General features: G+C 45.1%; 1 protein-coding gene across 1 annotated transcript in view; it reads left to right on the top strand.

The window, feature by feature from the left end:
• Positions 1–9,731: 9,731 nt before the first annotated feature.
• hspa4l (heat shock protein 4 like) overlaps positions 9,732–21,707 on the top strand; it is a 78,994-nt gene continuing 67,018 nt past the window's right edge. The window contains exons 1-2 of the mRNA XM_078539664.1: positions 9,732–9,993; positions 17,268–17,325. Of these exons, the coding sequence (XP_078395790.1) occupies positions 9,887–9,993; positions 17,268–17,325 (165 nt within the window). The 5' untranslated portion in view covers positions 9,732–9,886. The remainder of the gene's footprint in view (positions 9,994–17,267; positions 17,326–21,707) is intronic.

Genomic DNA, 21,707 nt, shown 5'->3' with positions numbered 1-21,707 from the left:
TTGCAAGGAGAATTGGATATAAAAGTAGGGATGTTTTGTTACAGCTGTACAGAGTGTTGGTGAGACTGCATCTAGAGTACTGTGTAGAGTTTTGGTCTCCTTATTTACGAAAGGGCATGTTTGCGTTGGAAGCAGTTCACAGTAGGTGCACTTAATTGATTCCTGGGGTGAAGGGGCTATCTTATGAGGAAAAATTTTGAAAGGTTGGGCCTGTATCCATTTGAGCTTAGAAGAATGAGAGGTAATCTTATTGAAACATGTAAGATCCTATCGGGTCTCAACAGGTTGGGTGCTGAGAGGATGTTTCCCCTTGTGGGCAACACTAGAACTAGGGGACACAGTTTAAAATTAGGGCGTCTCCCATATAAGACAGAGATGAGAGGATTTATTTTTCCCTCAGAGGGCTGTGAGCCTGTGGAACTCTGTTCCCCAGAGAGCGGTGGAGGCAGGTCACTGAATATTTTTAAGGCAGACGAAGATAGATTCTTGACTAACAAGTGAGTCAAAAGATATAGGTGGTAGGCAGGAAAGTGGAGTTGAGGCCACAACCAGATCAGCCATGACCTTATCAAATGGCGGGACAGGCTTGAGGGGCCTAATGGCCTACTCCTGCTTCTGATTCACAGGTTTGTTCATACGTTGGGAACACCACCACCTGCAGATTCCAAGCCAAACACCATCCTAACTTGGAACTATATCACTGATCCTTCACTGTCACTGGATCAAAATCCTGGACAGGATCTCTCCCTAACAGCACTGTAGTTGTACCTACACTGCAGCAGTGGCTCACTACTACCTCCTCCAGGGCAATTAGGGATGGACAATAAATGCTAGCCTTGCCAGCAACGATCACATCCCATGAACCAATAAAAAATGGCAGACTCACCCCACCCTCTATAACTCCTCAACTCTCTCCTAATCATTGTACCAACCACTTTAAATTTACGACAACTGGTTATTGATCGCTCTGCTAATCGAAAAAAATCCTTCCTATCCACCCTATGCCAGCCACTCCATTAAATTTCCTGTGTTCCAAAAAAACAAACCCAGCCTTCCGTATTTATGCTTTCAGATGCCCAAGAACTATCAACTGCATCCTCATGAGGGAGGGTGATAGCAGCACCAAATCTCTGAAGAAGCTCTAAAGAAGTGATCTGACACTTGCAGCCACCAGCTCAGATACTGGCACTATGCGTACCTTATAGAGTCAGGATCTGCACGTGGGGTCACCAGGCACAAGTGGACTTCAACCAGACCAGAGGAAAAGGGGCATTTGTATGCCAGCTCCCAGAGGTCAAGATCACAGATGAATTCTGTTGGAGGGGACTCAGATGAGTACTTCGATGGGGCAATGTAAGGAGGAACACTGATGGGCATGCACACCGAGGTGCTTGGTACATTGTCAGGCCTGCCACAGATCCACTTGTCACTGTCAAAGAGCATGGAGGAGTAAGCTCAACTTGGCACAGGTTCACAGAGAGCTTGGAACCCATCCTTTCCAGCATGGAGAGTGATGGTCAACTCCATGGCAGCATTTGCAGCCCCACATGTGATGCAGCATCAGGTGGTTGATATGTCAGTTTCCATTGCAGCACAGACAGAAACCATCAAACATTCTCTGCAGCAGTGAATGCTCAGAGTGTCATGAGATCCAAGGCAGACTGCTGCCATCATGACTGCAAATCTCAGTGTTCAAAGGGATGTGCATGCTCACGCAACAGTCCAGCAATCTGTCCTCCAGCAGAATAGTAGGATTTCTGAGGTGCTGCCCCAGCGGAATGACAGTGGCTCAGTGGTGCATGAATCTGCTGTCCTCTCTCAAGGTGATAACATTTGTGCTCCCACCACTGTCACTCCACTATTGCATTTGCTGCTGCCTGTCAACCAGCCAATCCAAACTGCTGCTGCCCATGCTGAGGTGGTGCAGTCCGAAGCCAAGTCCTCAAGGCCCAGAGCTTCTAAAGGTCATCTTGTAAGGCCATCTCCAGCCTCTCCCACTGACAGTCAGCAGCCTTCCACAGGACATGCAGCAGCCACTAGTGTAGTACTTCCTAGCAGCAATAGGCCAGGCAAAGGCATTTACCAAACAGGCACTAATGGGTTGCACAAAGATGAGTAGTTTGAATATATTTCTGGATGTGTTGTTGGATAAGATGTTATGGAATGTTTTTTTTTGTTAGTGGTTTTTATTTCAAGCCAAGAGGACAATGTGATGGTACATTGCCGATGGATTGACAGGTGGGGAATTGTGGAGCAATGTTGATGATGGGATACTATCTTAGGGGAACCGGAATCTCAGTAACTGCTCATATGTAGCCTTCCTGGAAAAAAGGGGTCCAGGAGACCTGCTTCCGCTCTTCATTCTCCTCTTCCTCCTGGGGTGGCCTCTGAATACCTGCTGAGAAGGGGTGTGCCCTCATGATAATGAAGTTGTGGAGGATGCAGCAGACCACTATGAGTTTGGACACCACTCTCTTGAGTACTGGAAGCCGCACTACCCCCACCCCTGCCACCAAGCTTTCCAGACAATGGACCTGTTGCTTCAAGAAGCTGATGGTTTGCTCCATGATGTTCCTTGTGGTTGCATAGCTCTCGCTATTGGCGCGGTGCTCTCCTGTGATTGGATGGAGGAGGGGAGTCATGAACTATGTGTACAGTGGGTATCCTTGTCACCAGACAATCGGCCTTTGATTCATTGTGATGACCCAAAGATGGCAGGTGCGCTAACTATCTTGGGGCGAAGGTGTCGTGACTGCTGCCAGGATAGCAGACATTCACCAACATGAGGTACTGTGCATGCTTGCAAATGAACTGTGCATTTGATGGAATGGTCGCCCCTATGGTTCTGGTACATATCCATGTTCACATGTGGGGCCCAAGAGTCATCTGCATGCAGTCAATGGCTCCCAGCACCATTGGAAATCCAGTTAGCCTACCAAAGACAAGTGCCCGCTCCTTCTGCTTCTCTCTGGAAAGAGAGATGATGATGAAGTCTCCCCACCTGGTATACAAGATCTATACCAATTCCCTGATGCAGCAATGGACAGAAAACTATGAAATGTTTGTCATTTCGCCTGCTCCCATCTGGAAGACTCTGGATATGTAGAAATTGAAGGTGATGGAATTCTTGGTGGCCACTGGTAGCGCTGCCCTCACCCTTCTGTGTGGCTGCAGGTCCTGTTGAAGGAGATGGCACAGTCCAATGACCACCTCCTTGCTGAGTTGTAAGCACCTCAAACATTGCTCCTGACTGAGATGGAGAAAGGAGAAGCGCATCTTGAAGATGCTTCTCCTTCCTCTGCTCAAAGCTTCTCTCTATGGCCAGTGCTCCATGTCCTTGACGTCTTGTAGCCCAAGAAGGACTGCAATTATAACCCCCAGCACGCTAACAGGCTTTCTGTTGTCAAGGCAAAAACCTCCTCTGATCTTTTCAGGATGCAGCAATTCTCACTTCAAAATCCAACAAGTTACAAAAACTTCTTCAAGAACACAATGGGTGGAATTGTCCCAGGTTTGCACTAAGTGTGGTAACGGGCTGGTAAAGTGACGTTTTACCCACCGACTACAATGGGGGCTTCTCATGCCATGTCGTCCCAAACCCAGCACATTAATTATACATTCCCAGGAAACACGCCATTTTGATGGCGGGCAGGCTCTTATTCGCCCGCCACACCATCACCTCATCGCTTCAACACGCCTGGCGCCATATTTAAAGTGCAGCCGCACACACACCTCTCAGTGCTTCCAACCCAGGACTGCTGCACTGAAGACAGGATGGCCCCAAAAAGCATAAAGACTGCAGCCCCCCGCTTCAGTGATGCGTCCCTTGAGCGCCTTTTGAATGCCGTGGAGGCCCGCCGTGATGTCCTCTACTCCCGCTGTGGCCAGAGGATGGACAGCAGCATCACAAATCCAGCAAGGGAGGCGGTGGCAGTGGTGGTCAGCGCCAATGCCCTGCAAAAGAGGACAGCCAGCCAGTGCCACTACAGGATGAATGGTCTCATCCATTCCACCAGGGTAAGTCACTCTTCTCATCACTCTCAACTCACACTCACAAGCCCATCATACACCCACAGGGATTTCACTCCTCAAGGGACAACACTATTACCTCTCATACATACACTCACATCTCCATCAGGCTCATATCGTCTCGAGCTCATGTCCTCATCCCATCTATGTCACCACACAAACATTCCATGCAGTGTCATGTATCCTGCTCACACTCTCTCCATCTGTTTCCATGCAGGAGAAGCCAGCTGACATCAGCAGGGAGAGGTTTCAGACAGGGGGAGTGATGGAATGGCCCGCATTAAGTCCCTCACTCACTTTGAGGATCTGCCATCACGCTGACTGGTGAAGATCTGGAACATGCCTGCTGCGACGGTGAGGTCGGTGGCAAACACTCTCGTGAGGATCCTGCACCACATCATCCCTCTCTCAACACAACTGTGAGTGCTCTCTCTCCTGCTTTTGACATTGCTACCATGCACTAATTATCTCTACTTTGGTTCACAGGGAGCTCTGCCAAGCGACTGACACCCTCAGCCAGCCAGGCCCTCAGCTCCATCCAGGTCCTCACCTCCAGCCAGGTCCTCACTTCCAGCCAAGAGGATACCTCCTTCTATGAAGAGCTGGAAATAAGCAGCCTGGAAGACCCGTCACAGTGCTTACCCACACCCTGCACCAGCGCAGAGGCACAAATTTCGGTGGGACCCAGATTTAGAGCAGGCTTGGGTGCACAATCTGGTGGTCACCACATGTACACATGTCTGCATCAGGAGGAGGCAGGTTCAGCCCAGCTCCCCAGTCGGAGGACTGCTGCAGAAGAGGCATCTGTGAGGTCCGAGTCAGATGACGAGCCTCTGGATTTGGCCTTCCAATTCATCCTGAAGAGTCAGCAGAAGGCGGGGGAAAATCATGCAGAGCTGTTGGAAGCTCTCAACAGAGTGGCACGTGAGTCAGAGGAGTGCGTCCACCTGCTCTCTGATGAAGTGGTGCCCACATGTGCATGTATGGAGACCTCCATGGGGAGGATGACGGACACCATGGAGACCCTGGTCCAGCAGAACGCGGAGATGTGTGCAGACCTGCCCTCCATTTCGGGAGCCATGGGTGAGTTCCTGCAGTGGCAATGCGAGAGGGAAATGGGGCACCTCGATGTTCCTCCAGGTGCTCGTTTCCCTCCAGGAGTCAGGCCGGGGCCCCCAGGCACCCGAAGGGAGGAGGAGCGGCAGCTCCTTGGGTCATCCACTCAGGAATCTCAGAGGCTGTCCTCTCCCTCCGCGTCCCGTTTGCCTGTGAGCCCCTCAACCTCATCCTCTGTCACTGCAGAAGGAGCAGCTGGTCAACGAGTGATTCTGGAGGGAGAAGTGTGTGTGGCAGAGCCTTTCGGAGCCTCGTGCAAGCACTCTCACACGCATGTGGATCCTTCACTTATCACACCTGCCTCAATGACCTGAGCATTTTCAGTGCTGCCTACTGGGGATCACTTTCAGTTGTCCATCTGAGCTGACCTGCATCTCTGGCCACCCAATGATCACACTGCCATGCAGCATCTGATCTTGCCCACCATGACTGTTGTTTCACTTTCAGTTTAGACAGCGTGGTCTTGATTCGGTTTTTCATGCGCTCCCCTGTCTTTACCCCTCCCCCAGTCACCCATTTCCTTTACCTCATCACTGTTGACTCCCCGGCATGATTTTCCACCTCCCCTCCATGACCTGTCAACCAATACCCTTTTCCTTTGGGGATGTCCAGGTGAACGTGCACGTACCCTTCCTTCCCAAAAATCCCACCCCCATCCACATTCGCCTCCCCGACCTCCTCCTTCCCACCCTCAGGGCCTGTGTCTGCCTCCAAGTCCCCACCAACCACCCTCGCCGTCCCTCTACCACTACCATCGAACCCTCACCCTCCCACCCAATCACCTCACTCTGCCCTCGGTCATTCTCATCATTCCCTCATTCCACGCCCTCCCTCAGTTTGCTCCCCAGGAGGCAGTCATGGACCCATCAGAGCCCTCCCTTGCACGTTCACCTGGACATCCCGCCTCTGGACCCCTTCCCCTCTTGGAACCGCATCCCACCTTGGAACGCCTTCCTGCCCCGGACTCCTCTGCTTGGTCCGCCCCCTCCAACCCCGCGTAGTCCTTCCCCCTTCCTGCCTCCTTCAGACACCCTTACTTCTTCTGCCACCCACCCTTAGTCCTTACCCCCTCCTGACTCTTTCCTCCAGCCTTACTTCTTCCTCCAGCCTTACTTCTTCCTTCAGCATTACCCCTTCCCCCTCCCTGATTCCTTCAGGCATCTTTACTTCTTCCTCCAGGCTTACTCCCTCCCCTTTCTGCACTTCTTCCTCCCCCAGACTACCCCCCTCTCTGCAATCCTTCCTCTCCCCCAGATTCCCTCCCCTCTTCGCACTCCTTCCTCCCCCAGACTCTCTCCCCTTTAGGCACTCCTTCCTCCCACAGACTCCCTCACCTCTCCACACTCCTTCTCCCCCCCAACCCAGATTATCTCCCCTCTCCACACTCCTTCCCACCTCCAAACTTCTTCCTTACAAAACCCACCCCACCTTACACCTACCTCCCCAGTTGCCATCTTCTCCCCGTTACCCCTTCCTCCCCATACTCCCAACCGCCCCCCCAAAACCATCATTCCCCCACTCCCAGCCTCACCCCATCCTGACACCTTCATTACCCCCTCCCAACCTCACCCCATCCTGATGCTTTCATTCTCCCCCTCCCAGTCTCACCTCTTCCTCTCCCAGTTGATCCTAGACCTTCCTTTCCAAACCCCGGTACATCTTCCTCTCCCAAACACAGCTGGACCTTCCTCTCCGTCCCCTCGACCATCATCTGTTGTGAGTAGACTGTCAACAGTGACTTTCCAACTTCCGTGGGCTGCTTTGCAGCAGAGCCGTGTCCATGAGAATCCACCCAGTATGCCATGGACGTTCCTCCAATGTGCCGTTGCTGTTGGGCTCTAGCATCTTCTGCTTCTCGGATGTCCGCGATGTGAGCAAGGCTCTGGCAGTACATCCCAGCTTCTGCACATCACACTTGTCAAGACGTGTTCTGCACCGGCGTGCAATCTTGCCGACGTGGACCGTGGACAGACGGTTGGGAGAGGGGGGGGCGTTGCAGATTCTGGCAGGCTGGCCTAATAATGATATGCAGATGTATTACAATCAGGTTCCCGACATCTGATAGTGGGCAACGCCATCATGATACTGATTTCTGGTCTTCTCGCCATACTGTCCACTCACGCCGCCAAGCACCCACTACATCAGCGGGCACAGAAATTTCCCCCACTGGACAGAATTTTATGCCGGCAGGATTTTATGGTCCACCAAAATCAATGGACTTTTGAATGACTCACCACAAATTACGGCCCCACCCCTGCCACGATAGGGCCATAAAATTCCGCCCAATATATTATTTCCACAACCTTTGCCAACTGCAAAGGTATTTCAAAAGTACTTCATCTGCAAGTTGGATAGCTGGCTCTTTAATTGACACTCGTGCTGGCTCCCTCCAGCAGTGAATGATTATGAGAGGTGGTTATTTTGCCCAAATTGGCAGAACATGCATCAAGTTTGCCTTAGATGCTGTTTGAATTCACAATCTGCCCACTCTGCATGCTTCCGATGCATCCCCTTCCAGCAGCACTGCACAGCTAATATTTGCAGCCTAGTTCTCCAATTCTCCTTCCAGGTTAACCTACACCCACATCCTACTGTGACTGGGACAAATACAAAGTCACTGAGCTGTATGTTGGAGGACTATGTCATAACATGCAAAGTGCTTTACAAGTAATTGACTAGTTTTTGAATGGTTCTTGTTGCTATTCAGGCAAACACAGCAGTCAGTTTTCAGATAGCAAAATCCCATAAACAAGAAATGGACTAACGACCAAATAGTCTTTTTTTGGTCATATTAGTTGAACAGCGAATGTTGGTCAACGTACCAGAAAAACTCTCAGCTCCCTGAATATACTATACAAGCCCAAATTAATGACTCATCAAAAAGACAGCAGCCTCCCACAATATTGCAAAGTCAAACAGGACTTTGTGTTCAAGTAATAACAAGACTAGAAAATTATCCACAGAGTTTTAGACATGGGGATTGTGATTCATGAACTGCCCATTGAGATAAAGTTGAGGAATGTGACCATACAGCTTAGAAGGGATATTAACTGGATTTCAATGTCAGTAAAATGAGATGTTGAAATTTTAGCAAAGAAAATAGGGCTGGTTATTATATTTGGAATGGAAAACTCAGTGCAATGGAGTAGAGGGACTTGTAATTTCTCAGAATATTAAAGGCAGCAACTCAGGCTGATAAGCCTGTTAATAAAAAAGCTAATAGAATTTTAAGTTTTATCTCAAGAGATATAGAATATAGAAGTCAAGGTAATGATGAGCCTATATAAATCCTTAATGAAACCTCAATTTGATTGCTGTGTGCAGTATTTGGATCCACGCAACAGGAAGGATTTCAAGGCTTTTATGAGGGTACAATGCAAATTCACTGGTGGGACTTGAATTTAAATTTCACCATCTGCATGGTGCGATACAAACCCAGGTCCCCAGAGCATTGCTCTGGGTTTCTGGATTACCAGTCCAGTGACAATACCACTGATACCACCACCTCCCCTTAGGGTTGGAAAATAATGAATGTAATTCCTTTACTCAAAAAGGGAGGGAGGCAGAAAGCAGGAAACTACAGGCCTGTAACTGGCACATGAAATTCAACACAATCACTTCCTTGGTGATTGTAATCTTCCTGAGTTCCTCCCTCCTTTCCATTTTCTGATTTACAGCTATTTCTGAGATGTTACTGGTATCTTCTATAGTGAAGACCAATGTGAAATACCAGTTCAATTCTGCCATCTCCTTATTTTCCATTATTATTTCCCCAGGGTCAATTTCTATAAGACCAATGCTCACTTTGTTGATTATTTTTAAAACATCTATAGAAACTCTGTCTTTATATTACTAGCTAGCTTTCTTTCATAGTCTAATTTTTCCTTCCTTATCAATCTTTTGGTTGTTCTTTGCTGTTTTTTTTCATATTCTGTCCAATCTTCTGACCTGCCACCCATCTTTGCACAATTATATGCTTTTTTTCTTTAAGTTTGATACTATCTTTAATTTTTTTAGTTAACCATGGATAGTGGGTCCTCTCCTTGGAATTTTTCTTTCTTGTTGGAATGTATCTATTCTGTGTATTCTGAAATATCCCCTTAATTGTCCACCACTGCATCTCTATTGACCTATCCCTTTAACCATCCTCTGTTCCTCTCCCCATTAAGGCACTTATTTTCCAAAGAGTATGTGGCCTCCTTATTCTTCGTACAAAGATGTACAGCATCACACTTGTCTACATTGAATTTCATGTTCCCATTACAGGATTATTCTGCAAGTTTACCAATGCCTTCCTGCATTATGATTGTGGATTGCCTTCTTTTTTTCAAAGTCAGACAGCACAAATATTTTTTTAGGGTGGGGTGTGAAGCTGACTGATTGATAACAGGGATGTGCAATGTCATAAACTACTCGGTGACTCTGACGTTGGCCTTAACGCCTCCCTCCTCTGTTCTTTGTGACGCTACGGCCAATCAAACGTCACGTCTGATTGACAGATTCCAAAACCCTAGGGGGCGGATATGCCGACCAATCAGCGCCGTCGGTGGGCGGGACTTCGAGGGAACGTCATGCGTCAGGACTGCGGTGTTCTGGAGCATTCTACCGGCCGGTTGAGTGAGGAGGGAGGCGGAGGGGTTATTCTGTACGTTTGTCAGACTAAAGCGGTGCCAAATTAACGGGCCTGCTCGTCCCGATTTTAAACCCGTTTAAATTCTAAGTGAGAGGTGGGGGGGCCGTCATGTCGGTGGTCGGCTTTGATGTGGGTTTCCAGAACTGCTACATAGCGGTGGCCAGGAGCGGAGGCATCGAGACCATCGCCAATGAGTACAGCGACAGGTGTACACCGTGAGTATCGGCGGCGGAGATTCCGCGGTCTAAAGCCGGCTCTCCGGGATGTTATACTGACCGGGGGGGGGGGGGGGTGGTGGTCATTAACCTGCCAGGTTTGATCGGCGGCGGGATAGGGAAGTGATTCCACGCTGCCTGCCAGATGTTGGGCCTGTCTTCCCACCTCCTCCCATCCCCGCTCAGTCAATGTGAAGAAACGGGTATCCTCAGCTCGCGCCTGCGCCAAGATGTTGTCGTTGTTGGTGGTGGTGGTGGCGGCGGCGGGGGGCGGGGCGGGGAAGAGAGCGAGCCCCGGTGAGGGGACAAGCTGCCGCTCTGATCTCGCCCTCTTCACTGCAGCAAGGTGTGCAACTGACTCGGCCAGTTTCCTCCTTCCTCAGCGGCCCTTCTGGACCCATTTTATTTGCCTTGCAGAGAGAAAAAAAAACGGTCGCTTTATTAATGAGGGTGCATTTTTTGGCCTCCGTGGGCGCCGAGTTTCACGACTGCACGGTTGGCCGTGAGCCTGACCTTAACACCGGGACCTGTTCATTCGATCATCCAGCTCGCTGGTCATCACGAAATGACACGAAGGGACATCCTTCACTCACTGTTTTCCAGCCTGCTTCTTCATCACATCGAACGGTTGAATGCGATTTGCGTGCGGACTGTTTCACTTCTTAAAATGAGGCGTTTGAATGGGATTTATTCCCATCCGTTAAGTGGATATGTCGTTCACGTTCACTTTTGTCGATGCAGTTTTGATCATTCTTTTCCCGCCCCTCTTTTATTAATCTGTCCAGTTTAAAGGCTGAGTTTTTTTTTTGAAAGGGTCATGCGGACTCGAAACGTTAACTCTGTTTCTCTCTCCACAGATGCTGCTGGACCTGCTGAGTTTTTCCAGCATTTTCTGTTTTTGTTTCAGATTTCCAGTACCCGCAGCATTTTGCTTTCTATTTTTTAATGAACCGATTCTTCAACGTAAACTTGGGCGATCCCTTCATCAGAATCCTCGTTGTAACTATTCGTACATAATCGGAACTGTGTCGCATTCGAAAAGAATATGAAAATTTTGATTGGAGTTAGGCAGGAGGGTGATTGGCACCTATCAAAATTGTTCTACCTGAGTGAAGTTATCTTGCATGTGCTTGAAAACCGGAACGGAATACCGAACGGAGTAAACCATTGAGATCCTCAAGATAAAAGTAAAATACTGCGGATGCTGGAAATCTGAAACAAAAACAAAAATAGCTGGAAAAACTCAGCAGGTCTTACAGCATCTGCGGAGAGGAATACTGTTAACGTTTCGAGTCCGTATGACTTTTTTGATTGAGATTCTCAATCTTGTTCTACATTCAATGACCACCCTATCTATACTGCGAATCTATTTAGCTGCCTGTTATCCCAGTTCTTTACTTTTGCCTAACAAAATTCTGTTGATCTCAGTTTTAAGTTTCAAATGTCCTAGCATCCATAGATTTTTAGGGCAATGAATTCCTAATTTCTACTTTGCTTGGTGGCTGAATTGATCGTCGGCCTTGTAAGATTCCCCCACCAGAGGGCATAGTTTCTCTATCCATGCAATTGAATCCTTATTTTAAACACCACCTAATTCGTTCACTCAAGTAGAAACCATGTTTATGCAGCTTGCCATCGGTATTTAACTGTTGATATCCTTCTGGAGAATGGGCAGATCGGGTTGGGGGGGTGTGGCTGGTGAGCGTTGGTAAAACTGGTAGACAACTCTGCAGAGAAGTTTGAATAAGAACAGAAAATACTGGAAAAACTCAGCAGATCTGACACCATCTGTGGAGAGAGAAACAGTTAACATTGAGTCCATATGACTCGAGTTTTTCCAGCATTTTCTGTTTTTATTTCAGATTTCCAGCATCTGCAGTATTTTGCTTTTATCACAGAAGTTTGATGTCATCTATGTCCAGGAAAAATGATGCCATGTTACAGTTATACAAAGCTATGGTTGGACCTAATTTGGAGAATTGCATTCAATTCTGGTCACTGTACGTGGTGGGTTATATATTGGCCTTGCAGAGTGATACTGGGACTAAAAGGATTTAATTATGACGACTGGTTGGACAGACTAGGCTTTTGAGAGTATTGATCAAGGGCTGATCTAATTGAGGTATTTAATATGCCCAAAGGATTTGATAGGGTTTGTAGAGAAAGAATTAGTTCCTGTTTGTGGTAGACCTAGACATCACTGCAAGGAAACAGTCTTCAAAATTGGAGCTAGGCTTAGGGGTGATGTCAGAAAGTTGTTCACGTGGGAGGAGAAATCTGGGACACATTTTTTCCCCAAAAAAAGCTGAAGCTAGGTTAACTGAAAATTTTAGACATCTATCAAATTTGCCTTGATTAGTTGACATTCATTTCAGATCAGAGTTGTATACTAAAGAATCATGCCCAAGTGTAATCCTGTTTTCTGTCATGGCTTGCCACTTCTGAAACTTAGTAAAAGCTTGCAATATTGCCTTCACAATATTGTGCAATTTTGAGGGGGAAATTGTAAAGGAGTATCTCGAATACTTCTGTTCATAGGTTGTTGTGATTTTTCACTGGGACTGTTAAAAAGATGAACTCAGCTGTGAAGAGCAAGCAATTCTTCCAATGAGAAGTAGAAAATTTTGCAACACATCACTGTGTAGACATCTCTAAATTCAAAGCTAACACTGGGAATGCTGTAGTCCTTCAAACGATAGGAAGGCCATACAAGAACAGCAAAGTTATTTTAATGGGAGACTTCAATCAATCTAATATAAATTTCTCAATGCAGCAGTTATCTCTGCAAGCAGCCAGGATTGGTCTTAAGTGGCAAGTAACATTTGTGCCAGATAACGATTATACTTCAAAAGTACCCAATTGTCTGGAACTTCCTGAAGTCAAGGTTGCTATATAAATGCAACTGTTTATTCGGAGGTGAGTAGCTCACCTCTTGAATCCCCAAAGCTCTTCCAATACAAGGCATATTTTGGGAATGAAATGGAGTGCTATTCACTTTACTGGATGGGCACAATTGCAATACCTTGTGGCCCCACACCATTACAAGACAAAGCCGTCTGCTACTGGCACCCCTCCTACCAGCGACATCATTCCCACGAAAACTGGTGTACCATAGCTTCTATGTGTACTATCTACAAAATACACGGGCAAGTCACCAAGGCATCTTCGACAGATACATGGGCACACCATCACCTCCAGATTTCACCCCCAAGTCACCCACTATCCTGACTTGGACATAATATTGTTTCTTATTTTTGGGGTCAAAATCCTGGACCTGTACTAATTGTACAATGGGATTAACGTTACGACATGCACTGCAAAGTCAGATGTGGTAAATGCAATGTTCGACTGCTTCATCATTCAACCCATCAGATAAAACATGAGAGATGGTGCTTAAGTTAACCCAGTATTTGTAAATGAACCAGACCACCATCAAAAATAGAAGTTGTGGCATCTGAGGGCAGTGGTCAGAGACTGATGACCTGGGAATTTGAAATACCTCCAGGAAGTCAGTATAACCTTTCAGAGCTAATCCCAAAGAAATGGGGAACAAATTAATTAATTTGATTGTGGGTACTGTTTATCATTTAAGTAGGGAAAAACAGATGTTTAAGAGGCAGGTTACTAAGTTTGCAGGATAAATACATGTCTAAAATCAGTAATGTAAGCTAAATAGATATAGCCCTCGATGGATCACGAAATCAAAAGCCAAATACAGGAGAAAAAAGCCTTTCATTCCAGTGAGAAGAACTGGGAAGAAAATTTAAAAGGGTGATCAAAGGGACATAGTAAGACCCAAAAAAAGTATATTTGCAGAAAACTTATTGTAAGGGGGCAGTTGAGAAAGTATAAAAGATGCTACCAGCATCGAAACAAAAGCATAAGATGTAAACATACAAAAGGCAGGACCTACACAGCTTGTTCCTCCCAAACAGTTACCCCGAGAAAAATGATATAACTGAGGTGAAAGTCCTGGATTGGCCAAAAAGGCCTCAAACAATTGAATGCTCTGGGATAGATGCTTATCCTAGAGTGCTAAAGGAGACTAAAGAGTTGACTTGCATGGTGTGGACAATTATAAGGAGTACTGGGAGTTGCCAGCAAATTCGAAACTGGCTAATCTAGTGTCCATATTCAGTGATGGATGGCATATGTCAATTCAGAACCATTCTTTCTTCAAGCATGTGTGAAGTAATGCAATTATCAATAAAATAAAAGCAAAATACTGCGGATGCTGGAAATCTGAAATAAAACAGAAAATGCTGGAAAAACTCAGGTCTGGCAGCATCTGTGAAGTGAAAAGCAGTCAACGTTTCAAGTCCATATGACTCTTCAGAGCTGAAGAAAGTTAGAAATGTGATGGATTATTATCAATGTGGATTCAGAGGGGTAAGACCCTACTTAAACTTTGACTTCTTTGATGACATCCTAAGTGGACTCTGGTAAACCCCAAAACAACATAGCTAAATCTCCAGAAGGTGTTTAACAAGATATTCCTTCTGAGCTGAGCTATGTAGCAACCAGAACACACAGTGCTGACTGCTCACGAGTTTGTCCTTTAAGATACCATGTGTGTCTGACCACTGTGCAAAAAAACTAAGGCACAGCGCATTTAAATGAACATGCTGAGCATAACAAATAAAAGGAAGGGTTTTGGTTGAAGGCTGGAGAAAGTTAGTGATAAGGAGGGGTGAGGCCGTGAGGATTTTAAAATGAGGATATGTTTTTTTAAAATTGAGAAATTGCTGTATCAAGAGCTGTAGGTCAGCAAGTACAGGAATGATGGGCGAAAGGGGCTAGTCCGAATTAGAGATACAGGCCACAGAATTTTGGATAAGCTCAAGTTCATGTAGGGTGGAAGACGACAGATCGGCCAAGAGTTGATTGAAACAGTTAAGCCTAGAGGTAACAAAAGTGGAGATGAAGGTTTCAGTGGCAGCTTAGCTGAGGCAGAGTCAGAGTTGAGCAATGTTAGAGGTGGAAGTAGGCAGTCTCAGCAATAGGGTGGATGGTAGAAAGAAGCTCAACTCTGGGTCCAATACACGACAAAGATTGCAAGCAATCTGATTCATCCTCAGTGGTCAGGGAGCAGGATAGAGTTGAAATTTACCGGTAAAACAGTAGAAGTCTGAGGATGGCATGATCAAGCTGAAATGCTCTGTTCAGATTATGTTATCAATACTGGCTTCTGGTTGCAGATATACAGTGGAGACAAGCCCAAGAGATGGTGCAAAGTGCCACAAGAATGATCCCCAGTTTTGAGATCTTATGAGTTGGGACTGGGGAGAGTGACTTTCTTTAGCCTTGAAAGACGATGGCTGACACCTCATCTTATAGATGTGTTTAAAGTTGCAAACATTAGGACAAGAAGTCTGTTTTTAAACCAGAAAGGCATATGGAGTGATTAATTTGTCGAATGAACAGGATGTACGAGTGCGAGTGAAAATCCTGGAATTATCCAGTTAAAGGATGGAACCCCATTTGCTTAATGTCCTTTTCTCTTCCAAAATGCATCACATCACATCTCTGCATCAAATTTCATTTGCCATGTATCTGCCCATTTTCCAGTCTCATTAATTTCCTCCCTTTACGTTTCCAAGCTGTAAGTATTGTTATGCCCTGTACTTAAATCCAGGTCATTATATCAAAGAATGGTGATTCTAATATCAACCCCTGGCGGAACACCAGTGTACACTCCCCAGCCTAACAAGAACAGTTCACTACTATTTTCTGCTTCATGTCTCAGTTATTTTTAAATCCACACTACTCCTTTAATCTCATGGATTTTAGATTTGATCAGAACATTGTGGTACTTTATCGAATGCCCCTTGAAAGTCCAAGGAGGATTGAAAGATTGTAATCAAAGCCTCTGCTGTTTTCACCTTTGCTCCCCTCAGTATCCTATCTGGGTGTGGTTAATTTTCTACTTTTAACACTGCCAGCTATTTAAATATCTCTAACTGGATAATTCCAGGATTTTCACTCGCACTCGTATATCCTGTTCATTCGACAAATTAATCACTCCATATGCCTTTCTGGTTTAAAAACAGACTTCTTGTCCTAATGTTTGCAACTTTAAACACATCTATAAGATGAGGTGTCAGCCATCGTCTTTCAAGGCTAAAGAAAGTCACTCTCCCCAGTCCCAACTCATAAGATCTCAAAACTGGGGATCATTCTTGTGGCACTTTGCATCTTTGTATCCTTTTCCTTTCCTCCTTCACTGTAACAATGTTGTCAGTTATTGATAGATCTCTGAAAGTTGCTTGATTTTCTAATCTAGCTTTAACTTTAAAGAAAGCAAAGTTGAAGGCCAACACCCAAGTCTAACTTTGAACTCCCTTGAATCGGGACTGGAGTATTATGCCTCTGATCTGTCTGTACATCTTAAGGTCCCCTTTCATCATCATCACCACCTTACAGTACAAATGTTTAGAATATATTTTGAGTTTCTATATGGATATGCTATCCCAGATCTCTTCAGTCAATGGAACACTTTTGAATTTGACCTACTATTATGATGGAACAGCTATTTCACACACACAAGAGATGAATGACCAGAGTGCGTTTGTCATGTTGGTTGAGGGTTAAATGTTGGTTGAGAGTTAAATGTTGGCCAGGACATTGAGAGAGCTCCCCTCCAAGTATTAGTAAAAAAATCTTTATGCTCCTCTGACACAGAAGATTTGGGTGAACACCACTGCTTCAGTACTGTACATAAATGACACTTTAGATTATGTGCTCAAATCTCTGGCATAGGACTTTAACTCCTGACCTGACTCTGTGCGAGTTCTATCATTGAACATTTAATTTCTTCTTTTTGCCAACCACCCTCTTTCAACTCTTCCCCCTAACCACCCCCCCAAATGAACAGAAAATAGCTTGAAGTTTTCAGTTAAATTTTGCAAGAGTTTTAAAGGTTACTTAAGGTTAAAAACAAATCTGGATTTGAGCTCTTCACTGTTGACATCAACTCTTGCTATAATGAGCCCAAGGCTGGCATGTCAAGATATTCAATGCAGTGAATAGCAGACCCACACAACTTGGTTAGCACCAACAGAATAAATGATTTTCATGCAGTTGTGCTCTCGGCAGTAAGGAAAACCAAGCAAAGTTCAGGAAAAGTTGAATGTTTTCGTGAGAGGGCATTGACCTAGTCATGTAAGACGCTCTCATCCATTTGTTGTCATCCTTAGAATTTGGGTTTTAAAATATTATATTCTGTTTAACCAAATAGCACTATCTTAATGAATGCTAAGTTTGTTTTCCTCCAGGGCTTGTATATCACTGGGATCAAAGAATCGGGCAGTTGGAGCAGCTGCCAAGACCCAGGTATGGTAATGTTGTATTCTGCCGAGTAGACTATTTTCTGTCTGTATAGCTCAGCTGTTATTTACAGAGTGACTGTTTTTTTTATTTTCAGCAGAACTGAACTAGTAACTTGCCTGGACTACAGTACATCATTTAATAAACTTAAGTCAAATATAGGTCTGTGAAAATTTTTGGTGTGCTTAAGAGGCAGATATATAGTACCTTTATTTTTTAAATGAAGTGTAGATTTAATGCAAAAATATCATGCACACACCTGCTTTTCCTAGATGTAACTAAATGGAAATGTCGGTGGCTGTGCTGCGTTTAATTGTACATGATGAAAACCATAAATATTCATTGCCTTGAAATATGAATTCTCTCTCAGACTTTTTAACATCAATGAATAGCTTTGGAAGCCAATCCAGAACAAGCTGGCATCTCCCTCCTACCCACAACCCCAAATAAAAAAAGACCTACCTAACAATATGACTGGGTGATGACAAGCTTACAAGTCTTCGGATGCCTGAAATTTAAGACAGCTGCACTCTTGTCACGTATGATATCAGTCTTCCATTATATATCTTATACATGAAGGAAGAGAATTGGCGTTCTGGTAATTGGCTCAATAGTCACTAAGCATAAATATAAACTTCCCTCTCGATTAAGTTATAGAAAACTAAATTTAAGCACAGAAGGAAGCCATTCAGCCCAGCATGTCTACACCAGTCAATGGAGCCATCTGGCCTAATCTCACTTGCCAGCTCTTGATCCATAGCCCTGTAGGTTACAGTACTTCAAGTGCATTTCCAAGTATTTTTCAAATGTGATGAGGGTTTCTGCCTCTACCCCCCCTTTTAGGCAGTTAGCTCCAGACCCTTCTTGTCCTGAGTTAAAACATTTTTCCTCGACTTCCCTCAAATCTTTCTGCCAATGGCTTTAAATCTATATCCTTCTGGTTATTGGCCTTCCTGCTAGGAGAAATGGGTCCATCATAATTTTATATACCACACCTAACCCCAGCCATCCAACCTTGCATAATAGCTAAATTTCTCTGTTGCTGGCAACTCTATTTCATAGTTCTCTTTAACCAAAATGTCTGCATCTTACTCCTCCTGTGAAGGACAAAGTATTCAAGAGCCATGCCCACACCTTCCACCTTCACACGTAGGCACCTTTTTGGTCTCTATTCAGCCATTCATTTTCCTTCGTTATTCACTTGTTTTTAAATGTAGTTATGAAACATTACCTTCCTTAATTCTTGACTCTATTTGCCAATATCTTTGCTTTTGTAATCATCCCTGCACTTTAGGCTTTCTGTGGTATTGAGTCCTCATTAATCTGACGTAAACTGCCCTCTTTACCTTATCCTACTCTGTACGCTCTTTGACGTTCAGTTGGGTCTAGATGTGTGAGTCCCACCTTTCTTCTTTATCGGGATGTATTTATTTTGAACTCCCTCTGTCTCCTCCTTGAATTCTTCCTACTGCTCTGACACTGATTTACTTTCAAATAGCTGTTTGCAGTCCACTACGGTAAATCGCATCTCAGCTTAATAAAATTTGAAACTTTTATTCTTGGTCTAGCTTTAACCTTTTCCATAACTGATAAATTTAACTGAATTATGATCACTGCCATTGATACCTCTTTCACCTGCTAAGATTCATTCCCTAAATCCAGAACTGTCCCTTCCAGCATATAATAATGCCTCATCTGTGATTATTTCATTAACCAATGTTATGACTAAGATGAAAACACACTGAGTAATGTATCAAAGTTTTATGATACCAAACTGGGTGGAAAGTAAGCTGTGGGGAGGACAGAGGCTGCAAAGAGATATAGACAGTTTAAATGAGTGGGCAGCAAGACAGCAGATGGATTATAAAGTAGGGAAGTGTGAAGTTATTCAGCCATGGACATATTGAATGGAAGAGCAGGCTTGCCGGTCCACATGGTCTACTCCTATTTCTTGTGAGAGCCTCCCCTGTTTTATCCTCTTGAAAACTTGTAAACTAGTGTTGATGCAATTCCTGTCCTCCTTTAAACCACATTTCAGTAATAACTATGATATCATTGGTTGGATTTTATGGAGTACCTCCCTCACTGCCCAGCTAAAAGGTAGTTGGCGAACACAACTACGATAAACTGGTGAACGGCAGTCAACACTAACATTGGGAGTAATGTTAATTCTGCTAGTACCTTGGGAGGAAACCCTGCCTTAAAGGGCTGACAGCCAATCGGATGGCCAGCAGCTCTATAATCTCAGCAGTGCCAGGTGGGAGCAGTGGCAACTGCTGGGATTGCAGGCAGTCCTGACTAAGAGGAGCCCAGATTTGAGTACGTTTGGGCTTTTGCCGGGGCCAGGCTGGCAAGTGGGGCGGAGGTGTGAAGGATGGGTTTGAGACACCAGGGAGGGCAGGGGGAAGGATGAAGGGATGCCTCTGAAGGGCACAGGGATCCTACAAAGGATGTCTGCCCACCACCCTTGTTTGACACTGTGCAGCTAAAGCAGCCGGGCTTCCCACATGACATGGAGTTTCCCCTGCTACATAGAAACATAGAAAATAGGAGCAGGAGTAGGTCATTCAGCTCTTCGAGCCTGCTTCGTCATTTAATACAATCATGACTGATCCTCTAACTCAATGCCATACTCCTACACTCTCCCCATATCCCTTGATGCCTTTAGAGTCCAGAAATGTATCTATTTCCTTCTTAAATATATTCAGTGACTTGGCATCCACAGCCTTCTGTGGTAGAGAATTCCACAGGTTCACCACCCTGAGTGAAGAAGTTTCTCCACATCAGTCCTAAATGGCATGCCCTGTATCCTGAGACTGTGACCCCTTTGTTCTAGTCCTCCCACCCCCAATCCAGAGGAAACATCATCCCTGCATCCAGTCTGTCCATCCCTGTCAGAATTTTATATGTTTCAATGAGATCCCCTCTCATTCTTCTAAACTCCCGTGAACACAGGCCCAATCTTTCCTCATAAGACAATCCTGCCAACCCAGGAATCAGTCTGCTGATCCTTTGCTGCACTCCCTCTATGGCTAGTAGATCCCTTCTTGGATAAGGAGACCAAAACTGCACACAATACTGTAGGTGCAGTCTCACCAAAGCCCTGTACAGCTGCAGTAAGACATCCTTGCACCCCTACTCAAGTCCTCTTGCAATGAAAGCCAGCATACCATTTGCCGCCTTAACTGCTTTATGCACCTGCATGCTTGCATTCAGGGATGGGTGTACCAGGACTCCCAGGTCCCTTTGTACATCAACATTTCCCAATCTGTCACCATTTAAATAATTCTGTTTTTCCTACCAAAGTGGATAACTTCACACTTAATCCACGTTATACTGCATCTGCCATGTATTTGCCCACTCACTCAACCTGTCTAAATCACCTTGAAGCCTTTTACCACCCTCCTCATCGCTCACATTCCCACCAAGTTTCATGTCATCAGCAAACTTGGAAATATTACGTTTGATTCCCTCATCCAAATCATTGATATATATTGTGAATAGCTGGGGTATAAGCACTGATCCCTGTGGTACCCCACTAGTCACCACCTGCCATTCTGAAAAAGACCCATTTACTCCTACTCTGTTTATGTCTGCTAACCAATTCTTAATCCATGACAGTACATTACCCCCAATCTGAATGCTTTAATTTTACACACTAACCCCCTATGTGGGACGCTGTCAAAATCTTTCTGAAAATCCAAATACGCCACATCCACTGTTTCTCCCTTATCTATTCTGCTAGTTATGTCCTCAAAGAACTCCAGTAGGTTTGTCAAACACGGTTTCCCTTTCATGAATCCATGTTGGCTTTGTCTGATCCTGTTGATATTTTCTAAGTGTCCTGCTGTGATAGGGTGTGATACCCTTTATAATAGACTCTAGCATTTTCCCTACTACTGATGCTAGGCAAACCGGTCTGTAATTTGCTATTTTCTTCCTCCTTTTTTAAATGGTGGGGTTACGTTTGCCACCCTCCAATCTGCTGGACTGTTCCAGAATCTACAAAATTTTGGAAGATGACAACCAGCGCATCCACTATTTCCATGGCCACCTTCTTCAGTACCCGGGGATGTAGATTATCAGGCCCTGGGGATTTATTGGCTTTCAGTCCCATTAATTTCTCCAACACTGTTGTTTTAGTAATAGTGATGTCCTTTAATTCCTCCTTCTCACTAGATCCTTGGTAGCCTAACATTTCTGGGAAGTTATGTGTCTTCCTCCCTGAAGACAGAACTAAAGTAGTTGTTTAATTGCTCTGCCATTTACTTGTTCTCTATTATAAATTCTCTTGTTTTGGACGGTAAGGGACCTACGTTTGTCTTCAACAATCTTTTTCTTTTTACATATATAAAAGTGGACTGTAAAAGCTTCTGTATGTTCCTTGC

This window comes from Cetorhinus maximus, chromosome 1 (assembly GCF_964194155.1).
Source record: "Cetorhinus maximus chromosome 1, sCetMax3.hap1.1, whole genome shotgun sequence".
In the NCBI taxonomy this organism is placed as follows: Eukaryota; Metazoa; Chordata; class Chondrichthyes; order Lamniformes; family Cetorhinidae; genus Cetorhinus; species Cetorhinus maximus.
The sequence above is the reverse complement of the archived record's forward strand: the minus strand, read 5'-3'. Positions and strand labels throughout refer to the sequence as shown.